The following is a 13,727-nucleotide window of genomic DNA, read 5'->3' as shown; positions in this document are numbered from 1 at the left end:
ATTTGACTGAAAGTCTTCTGATAGCCTTTTATCAAAATCCTCTTTATACTCTTCTTTCTTTCTAATCACAGCTTTCTTAACCAAATCTTTCATTTTCTTATATTCCTTACGTGCTTCATTCACATCTTCATCTATAACCTCTTGCATTCTTAAGTTAGCTTTTGCTGCTAACAAATCCAGCCGTGCTTTCTTCTTTAATCGCACAAGTTCTTGCACATCTTTACTCATCCACGCATTTTTGTGATTTTTTCCTTTCCTTCTTCTACTTACACCACACACTTCAACAGCTACTTTCACAATTCTTTCTTTAAATTCCTTCCATCCATCTTCAATATCGCTCATTTCCTCTAAATCTTCAAATTCATCCTTCAGTCTATTAATATACTTCTTACCTACATCCATATCTTGCAAATTTTCTACTTTTACTCTTTCCAAAGCGCTGGTTTGCTCCCTTACCCTGTGCCGCCAGCGATTGAAGATACCCCTTATCCGGGATATCACCAGTAAATGGTCCGAGTCAATGCCAGCACCGCGATATGCACGGGTATCCAGCACTTTGTTCTTCAATCTTTCATCTACAATCACAAAGTCTATCATACTTTTTAAAATACCTTCCACTCTTGTGTAGGTGTGGATCTCTTTATGTTGAAACATTGAGTTCGACACAAAAAGATCCCACTCTAGACAAATTTCTAATACACTTCTTCCATTATCATTCACCTTTTCGTCACCAAACGCACCAAGCACCTTTTCATATCCATCACGCTTTACACCCACCCATCCATTAAAATCACCTAACATAATAATCTTCTCATTTGGCTTGGTAACTTTCAATACTTCTCTTACACTATTCCAGAACTCCTCGTTTTCGCTTTTTGCTGATGTTGTACCCCTCGAACCCACATTCCAAGGTGCATAAACACCTAGAACGAAGATCCGAGTGATTCCAACTTTCAGCCTAATCCATAGAAGACGAGGGCTGACACACTCATACTCATTCACGCACTCAGCCATTCGTGCAGAAAGAATTAGACCGACCCCTTGACAGCCTCGGCTGGTACTGGAAATTCCAGACCAATACGCCGTGTAAGGGCCGTGCTGCGTCGCGTCGCATCCTTTCCGCTTCGTTTCATTCACGCACAACACATCCAAACGTCTTTCATCCATCATCTGGCATACTTCCTCAATCTTATCCTTCATTCCTCCTCTTACATTCATCGTCGCAAAGCGGCTTTCAGCAGACCGCATACCGCTCCCGCCGGGAACGAGACGTGATGGGGTGCGGACACCATCGCCGCCATCTAGGTGCTCTTTCAAAAAATTTGCATCCATGCGATTCCCACGAGACGCTAGGGAAAAATTTTGTCCGCCCCAGCAGAGCCCCGCATGCCAGGGTAAGGCTAGCCATTACCTGGGGGTCGCCCAACCCCATGGCGGAAGTGGCACGCTCGAGACTAGGCTCGCCCCTAGCCATGCATCCATCGGCGCGGCAGACCTTAGATTGGCAGGGATTTACATTAAAGAGGAATCCCAAGTCTATCCCTTAGTCGGCTCTTACGACATCCGTGGGAAAGAGATGGAGTGGTCCTATTCTTTTGTAATGGTGCCGGGATTTTTTTTGATTAAACCATCTATCTTCTAAGAACACAATTAAAAAAATATATATATTATTATATATTTTTAATATTTAGGGATCTCACCCAATATTAGGCGTTTTAACAAAATATGTGGTTAATGTGCCCTTCCCCTTCACGTAGGTGGGACCTCTGCACTCACACGTGTAGCCGGCATTCATTAATACTCTGAAAAATAATTAATTAAAAATTAAATATAACCCTTGCGGGGTAAACAGAGCCATCAGTCTGAAAAGACTGACAAGGACTGTTTGGCTTGATGATAGAATTGAGATTCAAATAGTATATGAGATTCAAATAATAGGTTGTTAGCCCATTGCCTACTAGAAGAATCCTAAGTTCATAGTTTACCTATTTATTGTTTTTTTCTGCTGTGTTCCCGGTCTTTCGTAACAATAAAAAAAAACCTGTTTGCACTGCACAACGTTTATTGTGACCAAAATAACAATTGTAAAATGAAATAATATGGGTAGACGTACTCTTTCTTGGAAGAGGTCAAAAAGAAGGAAGAATTATTGTTTTTTAAGGTTGCCAGCCTTTGTGATCCGGTGTATAATCAAATAATAAAGTAATCATAATGGCAGGAAAATATGCAACCTTTTTATTTTGTTGTTTTATTATTGGCCACAAAAAAGAATGAAAATAAAAAAGTGACGATCGTCTGACGAATTTAAGAGCAACAAATACCATCTTATTGTATTTTCATATTAAAGTGCTAGTTTTTGTATTAAAGTACTATTATGAATATTAATGGAAATTGAATACAGTTCGATATAAATACAGAAAAAGTGAGGGCTTTGTTGTTTCGTTAATACAGTTCCACGTGAAATACCATTTATGTAACGCATAATGGATACAGCACGTTTTCAATGCGCCTGAGCAACAGTAACAGCAAAAATTTATTTGCGCATGAAATGAAAACTTTTTTTTGCGTTTTAGAAAAAGCAATAACACAAACAGAAAAGTTTTACCGTTGAATCTCTTTTACTATCATAAATTTTTATTAGTAAATCTTCTGTTTTATTACTGGTCAAGATTAAATTTCCTTTATCGCGGAAATTTCGGAAAGAAAAACCAAAATTAATATTTCATTCAGAATATAGGCCTTTGCATGCACATTTTTACGTCATTTTACATTTCGTTAAATCAAATTAAAGTTATATCTAATAAATTATTATTAATCAAAAAGTTACGAGCTAAAATCTACCTAAGCACTTAATCCCCTTGAGGTTGATGTGGTAAAACGCGACTAAAGGATTGGCTTATAAACTTGATATTCTTCTTTTAGGCGATGGCCTAGCAACCTGATAGAGAGCTGAACGTGGCTCATCAGTCTTTTCGAGACTGTTGGCTCTGTCTACCCCGCAAGGGATATATACATGCTTATATGTACATACATCATACAGCCATCAGTCTTGAAAAGACTGATAAGGACTGTTTGGCTTTTTGATATAATTGAGGTGCCGTGTGGTTCCCGGCACCATTACAAAAAAGAATAGGACCACTCCATCTCTTTCCCACGGATGTCGTAAAAAACGACTAAGGGATAGGCTTATAAACTTGGGATTCTTCTTTTAGGTTATGGGCTAGCAACCTGTCACTATTTGAATCTCAATTCTATCACTAAGCCAAACAGCTGAACGTGGCCTATCAATCTTTTCAAGACCGGTGGCTCTGTCTACCCCGCTAGGGATATAGACGTGATCATATGTATGTATGTATGTATGTATAGAATTTGAAATATAATAATAGACGTGATTATAAGTATGTACCTACATATAGTAGAAAGATTAAATACTTACTTGGCGGTATCTTCCGTGACCTGTATCTTCCCCATGATGCCGGTGGAGTCCATTCTCGACGCCACATTGACCGTGTTCCCCCAGATGTCGTACTGGGGCTTCTGGGCGCCCACCACTCCGGCTATCACCGGGCCGTGGTTTAGACCTGGAAGACAAAATTTTGTACCTAGTTTTAGTCTTTAAATTCATACATAAACCTATACGTGCCGTGTGGTTCCCGGCACCAATTCAAAAAAAAACAGGACAGGTTGCTAGCCCATCGCCTAAAAGAAGAATCCCAAGTTTATAAGCCCATCATGCTGCCAAAGTGGCATGGTGCCAACAACTCCGGCTATTACTATTTATTTTAGTTTTAACATACATACATATAGTCACGTTTATATCCCTTGCAAGGTAGACAGAGCCAACACTCACGCAAAGACCGAAAGGCCACTTTCAGCTGCATGATGGAATCGAGATTCAAATAGTGTCCGGCTACCTAGCCCTTCAAAAAGAATCCCATATTTATTAGCCTCTCCCTTAGTCGCCTATTACGACATCATGAAATCGAGATTCAAAAAGTGTTCGGTTGCTAGCACTTAAGAGAGAATCCCAAGTTTATTAGCATTTCCCTTAGTCGCCTATTACGACATCCATTGGAAAGACACGTGTATCTTACCTATCCTCAGTTTGAACCTCTGGAACGACTCCCTATTGATCTGATCCAGTATCGTCATCAAGGCTACAGCAAACTCCACCAAAATGGCGACTGTATGCTCTTCCTTCCTGTTCGCATCCTGGAATAGAGAGAACACGACGAATAGATTAATTTGCTTTCTTACATGCATACATATGGTCACGTCTATATCCCTTGTGGGGTGGACAGAGGCAATAGACTTGATAAGACTGATAGGCCACGTTCAGCTGTTTGGCTTAATGATGGTATTGAGATTCAAATAGTGACAGGTTGCTAGTAAACCGCCTAAAAAAAGAACCCCAAGTTTGCTAAATCATATAAAAAGAAATGTAACAAAAAATAGAAAACAGTCATTGGATTTAGAAGAATTTGTAGGTACAATGGCGGATTTAACAGTTTTGTTTCGTTATTTGATTAAAATTATATTAATTCATTTTAAATAATTAAAAAAAGAAATAATTTGAAAAATGATTTAAATCGCTTTGATTATTCGTAACAAAATTGGAAAATCGCTTTGATGATTAAAATTGAGAATACTCACAGTTTTATCTTCTTTGCCTGGCCTCAGACCCGATGCAATCATGTAGGTACTGCCAATTGTCTTAATTTTTTCAATACAACTGAATTTCGGTTTCAGTAGTAGCTGTAAGATCAAAAGTTGTAAGTTTGTAATAAAAAATTTAATTTGTTGTTTGGTTTTTTAATTTGATAAAAATGTTCACACAATAAGAAAAAACAAATATGTTTTTTTCTAGTTTACATGGTTGAGAGAGAGATGTATCTATTATTATACTACAAACTAATTAAAATAAACGAAAACTTAAAACAATTAAACCCTAATCTAAAAAAAAATTAAAATAAAATAATAATAACAAAATGATTAGTTTATAAATTAAAAAAAAAACTAAAAGGTATTTTATAAAAAAAACATAATTTCAGTTGAGTGACATTTAAACAAATTAGTTGTTGGGTTGATTATAGGTCTTCTTCCTCCTGGCTTTAGTCCCGGTTGCATCCTGACCAATCTGGAGAGAAGCCCGGAGTATGACCGTGGATCCGTTAGATCCGTGGAATTATAAGAGCATTGGTTAGTATTTAAACTAATGTGCGTACATAACTTCGAAAATAGTCATTGGTACACGGCCGAGTTGGGATTCGAACCTGTGCCTTTCTGCGCATTACACCTTTTAACCGGGTAAGTATAAGACATAGGTCTCCCTCAAAAATGACCACCTTTCCACCAAAATTTCCTTGACTTCGTTAGCCGGTACATTGTCACAAACTCCAAAATTTTCATTTGAATCTTTGATATTCCTACTCATTCATTATTATTAACTCATATAATCACTTCTATATCCCTTGCGAGGTAGACATAGCCACCAGTCTTGAAAGACTGACAGCTGTTACGCTTAATGATAGAATTGAGATTCAAATAGTGACAGGTCGCAAGCCGACCGCCTAAAAAAAGTATCCCAAGTTCATAAGCATATCACTCAGTCGCCGTTAACGACATACATACATACATACATACAATCACGTCTATATCCCTTGCGGGGTAGACAGAGCCTACAGTCTTGTAAAGACTGATAGGCCACGTTCAAGCCATTTGGCTTTAAGATAGGATTGAGATTCAAATAGTGACAGGTTGCTAGCCCATCGCCTAAAAGCAGAATCCCAAGTTTATAAGCCTACTCCTTAGTCGGCTTTTACGACATCCATGGGAAAGAGATGGAGTGGTCCTATTCTTTTTTGTATTGGTGCCGGAAACCACACGGCACACGACATTATAACGACATATTAACGACATTTATATGAAAAAGATATAGAGGTCTCATTCTTTTTCTACTCACCTTGTCGAAATCGCAAATGATCTCATTGAGCAGCCTCAAACATTCCAATCCTTGCTTGTTGACATCAGTCTCGTCGTAAAACTCTTTGTAGTTCGGTATGGATGCAAACATCACTGCTATAGTCGAGTATCGCTCGTGGTACAGATCTTCCTGGAAATTTTAAATGCCTGTAGCGACGTCACTAAATGTCAAACACCAACTGTCAATTGTGACGAAGAAAATGACGCGCTCAGCGAATAGCAGCGAAGAGTCTAAATCGCGATTACAAAGATTTCACGGATTTGCATGTGTATAGGTATTTAGACTATTGACCTGTAGAGTTTGCACTAAAACTTTATCTCTCCCATGGACGTCGTAAAAGGCGACTAAGATTTAGGCTTATGATATTAGGTACACTTATCTGCATTAGTAATTGATTCATTTAGAACTTTTATATTAATTAGCCTTTATGACCTAAAATGAATCTGAAGTTCAGGTAACCGATTAATGATGGCCTCTGTGGCGCAGCGGTAGAACGCTTGTCTGTGACACCGGAGGTCCCGGGTTCGAATCCCGGCATGATGAGAAAAGAACTTTTTCTGATTGGCCTGGATCTTGGATGTTTATCTATATAAGTAGGTATTTATTATAAAATATAGTATCGTTGAGTTAGTATCTCGTAATACAAGTCTCGAACTTACTTCGAGGCTAACTCAATCAGTGTAGGTAATTTGTCCCGTATATATTTATTTATTTAATAATGAACTATAAACAACAATGGAGGATATGTGGAGGGAAAGGTCGGAGTGGGAAGCCCTAGACGAACGTATCTTGATCAAATTAAGGACGTCCTGGTAAAGGGTCAGGTCAGAAGTACCCGAAACCGCCGAGCTTGCATGAAGAGAGTTATGAATGTGGATGAAGCGAAGGATATATGCAGAGATCGTGGCAAGTGGAAAGAGGTACTTAGTCTCTGATTTTATGTATGTATGTATGTAAACAACAATAATATATTTTTTTTAATATATTTATTACCTCAGACGCTACTGATGTTAAGAAATGCTGAGCCACGTGAGCTGGCAAAATGTTCTCGAGCAGAATCTGAAAAATAGAAAAAAAAAATCTATTTTATTTAATCATGCAATCGTGCCAGCTTAAAGTTACTACATGCGTTTAATCACGTCTATATCCCTTGCGGGGTAGACAGAGTCAACAGTCTTAAAAATACCGAAAAGCCACGTTCACCTGTTTGGCTTAATGATAGAATTGAGATTTAAATAGTGACAGGATGTGATCCCAAGTTTAATAGCCTTTCCTGAGTCTTTTACGACATCCATGTGGTACCTAATAAAAAGTATGGGTGGGTAGTCTTATATAAGTATTCTCTCGTCCACATTTCTATTCTAAGTCTGGATAATTGTGAAGTTGATGTTATTGAAGAAATGCTGCAGTGCAGCTTGTTACCACTTCCTGGTGCCTATCCCTTAGTCGCCTTTAACGGCATACATGGGAACGAGATGGAGTGGTTCTATTCTTTTTTATTATTGGCTCCGGGAACCACACGTCACGTTTACTCACGTTAAAATTACTCTTTTTTTTTTTTATTTAAACTAAATTAAGTAGTAGTAAGTCATTTTATGTATGTATGTGTAAATTAAGTTACTGCGTTATTGTACCTTATTGATTCCCCTCATGGTCTCCACCTCCTCTTGCTCGGACTTCAACTTGTCCTTCCACAGGAAGTCAGTCCTGGACGTGAACTCTATCTGCCTGTCCAAGATGTGCAGCAAAGCGCCCACGAACACCAGCGCCACTCCGGCTTTAACCGCGTACGGCAGCATTGAGAACCTGTGGGGGGGGGAGCGCACATAAAAGTCTGAGTCATACATACATATGATCACGTCTATATCCCTTGCGGGGTAGACAGAGCCAACAGTCTTGAAAAGACTGAATGGCCACGTTCAGCTATTTGGCTTAATGATAGAACCGAGATTCAAATAGTGACAGGTTGCTAGCCCATCGCCTAAAAGAGGAATCCTAAGTTTATAAGCCTATCCCTTAGTCGCCTTTTACGGCATCCATGGGAAAGAGATGGAGTGGTCCTATTCTTTTTTGTAATAGTGCCGGGAACCACACGGCACTGAGTCTGAGTTGTTGTTTAAATAAATCTTATTTTGAGCCAATAGCTGTTTCGCTTTTCATTATGATTTGAAAAGGAACAGCGAGTTTTAAGCGCGAAAAAACGTCGACGCGCGTGTTATGCTGCTTATAAGTGGCTGGTGATCTAGATTGGATCATCACCTGCCTGGAGAGAAGCCCGGAGGGACAAGAATGGGCATCTTAGATGAACTTCAAATGGCACTATTTACGCTTCGCCTTGCTCATTAAAATGTTGGTATCATTTAACTCGAGCCGTGTGGTTCCCGGCGCCAATAAAAAAAAAAGAATAGGACCACTCCATCTCTCTCCCATGGATGCGTAAAAGGCGACTAAGGGATAGGCTTACAAACTTGGGATTCTTTTTTAGGCGGTGGGCCAGCAACCTGCCACTAGTTTGAATCTCAATTCTATCGTCAAGCCAAATAGCTGAACGTGGCCATTCAGTCGTTTCGGGACTATTGGCTCTGTCTTCCCCACAAGGGATATAGACGTGTTTATATGTATGTATGTATGTACAATGTCTCGTTACAGAGGCATAGTCCTATACGCGTCTTTCGGCCCGACTTTACTCTCTCTGCTGGTGTTCGTCTACCTGAGCTGGTATGACGGAGAAGAAGAAGAATCCCAAGTTTATAAGCTTACCCCTCAGTCGCCTTTTACGACATCCATGGGAGCGAGATGGAGTAGTCCTATTCTTTTTCTATTGGTGCCGGAAACCACACGGCACTATATTTATATGTAGTACATGTACGTTTATTTTTTTGACTAGCTGTGCCCACGACATCGTCCGCGTGGAATAGTTATTTTGGACATCATTGAAGCCCTCAAGGGTGAATAATTTTCCCCTTTCTTTGCTCCTTAAAGTTGCAGCGTGATGTTATATAGCCTAAAGCCTTCCTCGACAAATGGTCTTTTCAACGCAAAAAGATTTTATCAATTCGAACCAGTAGTTCCTGAGATTAGCGCGTTCAAACAAACAAACTCTAGAGCTTTATAATATTAGTATAGATATTTGTTATTGTATGATAATATGTTTTAGGTTTATTAATATCAGTAAGTTTATGTAAGTTTGTATCTTAATTATTATGTACACAAGCCAATGCCTTTCTTTACACTTTCCTGTCGTGGGCCTGCTGGAAGAAACTTCTCTAGAAATAAGTAGTGCCCTTGTAGGTACTACATTTCTACATACATACAAATGGGCACGTCTATATCCCTTGCGGGGTAGACAGAGCCAACAATCTTAAAAAGACTGAATGGCCACGTTCAGCTATTTGGCTTAATGATAGAATTGAGATTCAAATAGTGACAGGTTGCTAGCCCATCGCCTAAAGAAGAATCCCAAGTTTGTAAGCCTATCCCTTAGTCGCCTTTTACGACATCCATGGGAAAGAGATGGAGTGGTCCTATTCTTTTTTGTATTAGTGCCGGGAACCACACGGCACTTGGTTGGCACGTTGGTGCATCACGTTGCAAATATTTGTTGTGGCTCGAAACTGTTGGTGCCGTGTGGTTCCCGGCACCAATACAAAAAAGAATATCCCTTGCGGGGTAGACAGAGTCAACAGTCTCGAATAGACTGAATGGCCACGTTCAGCCATTTGGCTTAATGATAGAATTGAGATTCAAATAGTGACAGGTTGCCAGCCCAACAGCAAATAGTGACATATTTCCCGACACTAATAGAAAAAAGAATAGGACCACTCCATCTCTTTCCCATGGATGTTGTAAAAAGCGTCAAAAGGAAATGCTTACAAACTTTGAATTCTTTTATCGCTACATTCCCAAAAATAACATTTTGTTAATTTGCTAAAAAGTATAGTCGCTAATACCAGCTACAATATACTCACTTGGATTCCAATTCCTGTATCTGATAAAGCTCAAAGAAGTCAGTGGACGCGAACAACGATATGTGTGTGATTAGAGTCAAAATCATCAGAGCCAATTTGAACACGAAGCCAACGTGGAGGAACACCGATATTGATGCTAATGTCAACACTGAACTGTAGATGTAACTCTGAAATTACAAAAAATATACATACATACATACATATGATCACGTCTATATCCCTAGCGGGGTAGACAGAGCCACCAATCTTGAAAAGACTGATAGGCCACGCTCAGCTGTTTGGCTTAGTGATAGAATTGAGATTCAAATAGTGACAGGTTGCTAGCCCATCGCCTAAAAGAGGAATCCCAAGTTTATAAGCATATCCCTTAGTCGCCTTTTACGACATCCATAGGAAAGAGATGGAGTGGTCCTATTCTTTTTTGCAATGGTGGCGGGAACCACACGGTACAAAATATATGTCTATATACATATATACTAGAGGTCGCCCGCGACTTCGTCCGCATGGAAACCCTATCAATCCCGCGGGAACTCCGGGATAAAAAGTATGCCTATATGTTATTTTGGGTCTTCAGCTACCAACATACCAAATTGCATCGTAATCGGTTCAGAAGTTTTGCGTGAAAGAGTAACAAACATCTATACTAACATCCTGACTCCTCACAAACTTTCGCATTTATAGGACTAGGATGATCCAGTAAACATTGTTTTGCCATTTAAAAAAAAAATTAAGTTATTTCTAGTTAAAATAATTTTTTTAAGGATGGACAACCCTTATCACTAAGGGGTATGAAAAATAGATGTTGGCCGATTCTCAGACCTACTCAATATGCTCACAATTTTCTTTTTCGATCCCGGCCATGGCTTAATTAGAAAAGAACTTTTTCTAATTGGCCTGGGTCTAGGATGTTTATCTATATAAGTACGTACATACGTACATATGGTCACGCATATATCTCTTGCGGGGTAGACAGAGCCAATAGTCTTGAAAAGACTGAATGGCCACGTTCAGCTATTTGGCTTAATGATAGAATTGAGATTCAAATAGTGACAGGTTGCTAGCCTGATGATCACAAGTCTAGAACTTACTTCGAGGCTACCTCAATCAGTGTAATTTGTCCCGTATACGTACCTATATTTATTTATTTATTTTATTATTTACAATAAATAAATATCTGAATGTGGCCATTCAGTCTTTTCAAGACTGTTGGGTCTGTCTAAGGGATATAGACGTGACCATATGTATGTATGTATGTATGTTTATTATCTATTTATTTACAGAATCATACTTACAGGCGCCGCATCCAATTCCGAATACAATATTGGTCTGATGTTAGTGTCGTCTGTGTTGTTCATATCAGTTCCGTTCCCCATGTCGATATAATATTCTCTAGATGGAATTATTGATCTCTGAAACTGAGTAAAAATATATTGAAAATTCATTAGGGCGTGTCTGTCTGTACAAAACGAAACCTTGTTGTCAAAGTTTTTAACGGCCTCTGTGGCGCAGCGGTGGTGCGCTTGTCTGTGTCATCGGAGGTCCCGGGTTTGAATCCCCGCCAGGGCATGATGAGAAACGAACTTTCTCTGATTGGCCTGGGTCTTGGATGTTTTTCTATATATAAGTATTTATTATAAAATATAGTATCGTTGAGTTAGTATCTCGTAACAGAAGTTTCGAACTTACATTGAGGCTAACTCAATTTGTGTAATTTGTCCCAAATATATTTATTATTTATTTATTTATTGACTGAGCGGACAAAGCGCGTGGGGTCTACCAAACAAATTGGGGTGATTTTTTTTTTTAATCTGTACCTACTAATATTATAAAGCTGAAGGGTTTGTTTGTTTGAACGCGCTAATCTCAGAAACCACTGGTTCGAATTGAAAAATTATTTTTGCGTTAAATAGTCCATTTAGGCTTTAGGCTATATAACATTAAGATGCAATTATAAGGAGCAAAGAAATAATGGAAAATGTGAAAAAAAAAAACGGGGAAAAGTATTTAATCCTTGAGGGCTTCAATGATGCCCAAAATAATTATTCCGCGCGGACGAAGCCGCAACTTTGTTAGCTACACAGCTAGTTTATTTATATATATTTATGTACATCAAGGAAAATAAGAATAAAACTATAAATAAAGGGTAATTCAGTACAAGGGCACTACATAATTCTCAACAATTTTTTCCAGCAAGCCCACGACAGTTGTATGTTTATAACGCAATAACATTCGAACGGCTGGTCTGATTTTGATGAAATTGAATAAGTTTTTGAGTCAGACGGGAGTCACTCCGTGTAAAAACTTGACTCACCCAATCCAGGATCCATGGTCAAACATGGACCCCGGGCTCCTCTCCAGAGTGGTCAGGATGCAATAGGGACTTAAGTAAGGAGTCTACCTCCTAGAATTTTTAAGTTCGCGGGTTATCCAAATCGGTTTAGAAGTTTTTCAGATATTCACATGTCTGAAAAAAATTAAAAAGTTCGCGCGGTCTGAGTTCGCTGCGAACAATTTTAATAAACCATTTATCGTATGTATGCGCTAATTTCAGAAAGTTATGGACGGATTTTGTTCATGTTAGAAATGTTGGAAAGGGGGTTTTCTGAGGAAGGTTGTCTTACATACATACATATATAAATTCGTACTACACGTGCGAAACCATGGTATGTCGCTAGTAAATTAATTTATTACTTGTGTAACAATATGAAACTTACCAAGTTGATAACAGCACAAGCGCCAATAAGCGATACTGTTACTAAAAAGATGGACAGTCGTATAAAACGATTACTGGCCACTACCTGCAATAGAAAAAGGGGAAATAAAGTTGGAACAAGTGAGCCTTAGTATTTGTTACGGTTTCTGCTGTTTCTGTGCCGTGTGGTTCCCGGCACCAATGCAAAAAAGATTAGGACTACTCCATATCTCCATTCGACGGCCTCTGTGGCGCAGCGGTAGTACGCTTGTCTGTGACACCGGAGGTCCCGGGTTCGAATCCCGGCCAGGGCATGATGAGAAAAGAACTTTCTCTGATTGGCCTGGGTCTTGGATGTTTATCTATATAAGTATTTATTATAAAATATAGTATCGTTGAGTTAGCATCTCGTAACACAAGTCTCGAACTTACTTCGAGGCTAACTCAATCAGTGTAATTTGTCCCGTATATATTTATATTTATCTTGTGATGCCTTTTACGACATCCATATCCCATGGATGTCGTAAAAGGATGTCAACTAAGGGATAGGCTTACTGTAAAATGTAATATTAGCGACATCCTATCTGCCCGACACTCCAGCACACTTAAAACTTTCATGGACTACTTAAAAATTCAACTTATCAACGGAAGATGTCGCTGTAACAAATACTGTTTGAATACAAAGTGAAGATTATTTTGTCTTCACTCTTTCCACACATATATACATAACTACGAAAGTCTTGTCTATATACCTCGCAGGGTAGACAGAGCCAACAGTCTTGAGAAGACTAAAATGACACGTTTACCTGTTTGACTAAATGATAGAATTGAGATTAAAATAAGTAGCGACAGGTTTGCTAGCAAATCGCCTATAAGAAGAATCTCAAGTTAGCCTTTCCCCTAATTACCAATTACGACATCCATGGGAAAACATATGTAGTGGTCCTATTCCAAAATTCGTGGAACCGCACGGTACACACTCTACTGACAAAAAGGTAAGATTTATCAGCAGAAACATAATATATACGAGTACATACATATGGTCACATATTTATCCCTTGCGGGGTAGACAGAGCCACCAGTC

At 38.9% G+C, this 13,727-nt stretch overlaps 1 protein-coding gene across 2 annotated transcripts in view; it reads right to left on the bottom strand.

Annotated features, from left to right (window-relative positions):
* Nucleotides 1-1,673: 1,673 nt before the first annotated feature.
* LOC106133297 (adenylate cyclase type 2) overlaps nucleotides 1,674-13,727 on the bottom strand; it is a 171,552-nt gene continuing 159,498 nt past the window's right edge. For both annotated transcript variants that reach the window (XM_060946552.1, XM_060946553.1), the window contains exons 16-25: nucleotides 12,666-12,749; nucleotides 11,244-11,366; nucleotides 9,952-10,118; nucleotides 7,618-7,789; nucleotides 6,977-7,042; nucleotides 5,963-6,112; nucleotides 4,654-4,755; nucleotides 4,095-4,212; nucleotides 3,437-3,581; nucleotides 1,674-1,802 (exon numbers count right to left, since the gene is read on the bottom strand). In XM_060946552.1, coding sequence (XP_060802535.1) covers nucleotides 1,697-1,802; nucleotides 3,437-3,581; nucleotides 4,095-4,212; nucleotides 4,654-4,755; nucleotides 5,963-6,112; nucleotides 6,977-7,042; nucleotides 7,618-7,789; nucleotides 9,952-10,118; nucleotides 11,244-11,366; nucleotides 12,666-12,749 — 1,233 coding nt within the window. In that variant the 3' untranslated portion in view covers nucleotides 1,674-1,696. The remainder of the gene's footprint in view (nucleotides 1,803-3,436; nucleotides 3,582-4,094; nucleotides 4,213-4,653; nucleotides 4,756-5,962; nucleotides 6,113-6,976; nucleotides 7,043-7,617; nucleotides 7,790-9,951; nucleotides 10,119-11,243; nucleotides 11,367-12,665; nucleotides 12,750-13,727) is intronic.

The sequence above is a fragment of the Amyelois transitella genome, chromosome 11 (genome assembly GCF_032362555.1).
Source record: "Amyelois transitella isolate CPQ chromosome 11, ilAmyTran1.1, whole genome shotgun sequence".
In the NCBI taxonomy this organism is placed as follows: Eukaryota; Metazoa; Arthropoda; class Insecta; order Lepidoptera; family Pyralidae; genus Amyelois; species Amyelois transitella.
The sequence above is the reverse complement of the archived record's forward strand: the minus strand, read 5'-3'. Positions and strand labels throughout refer to the sequence as shown.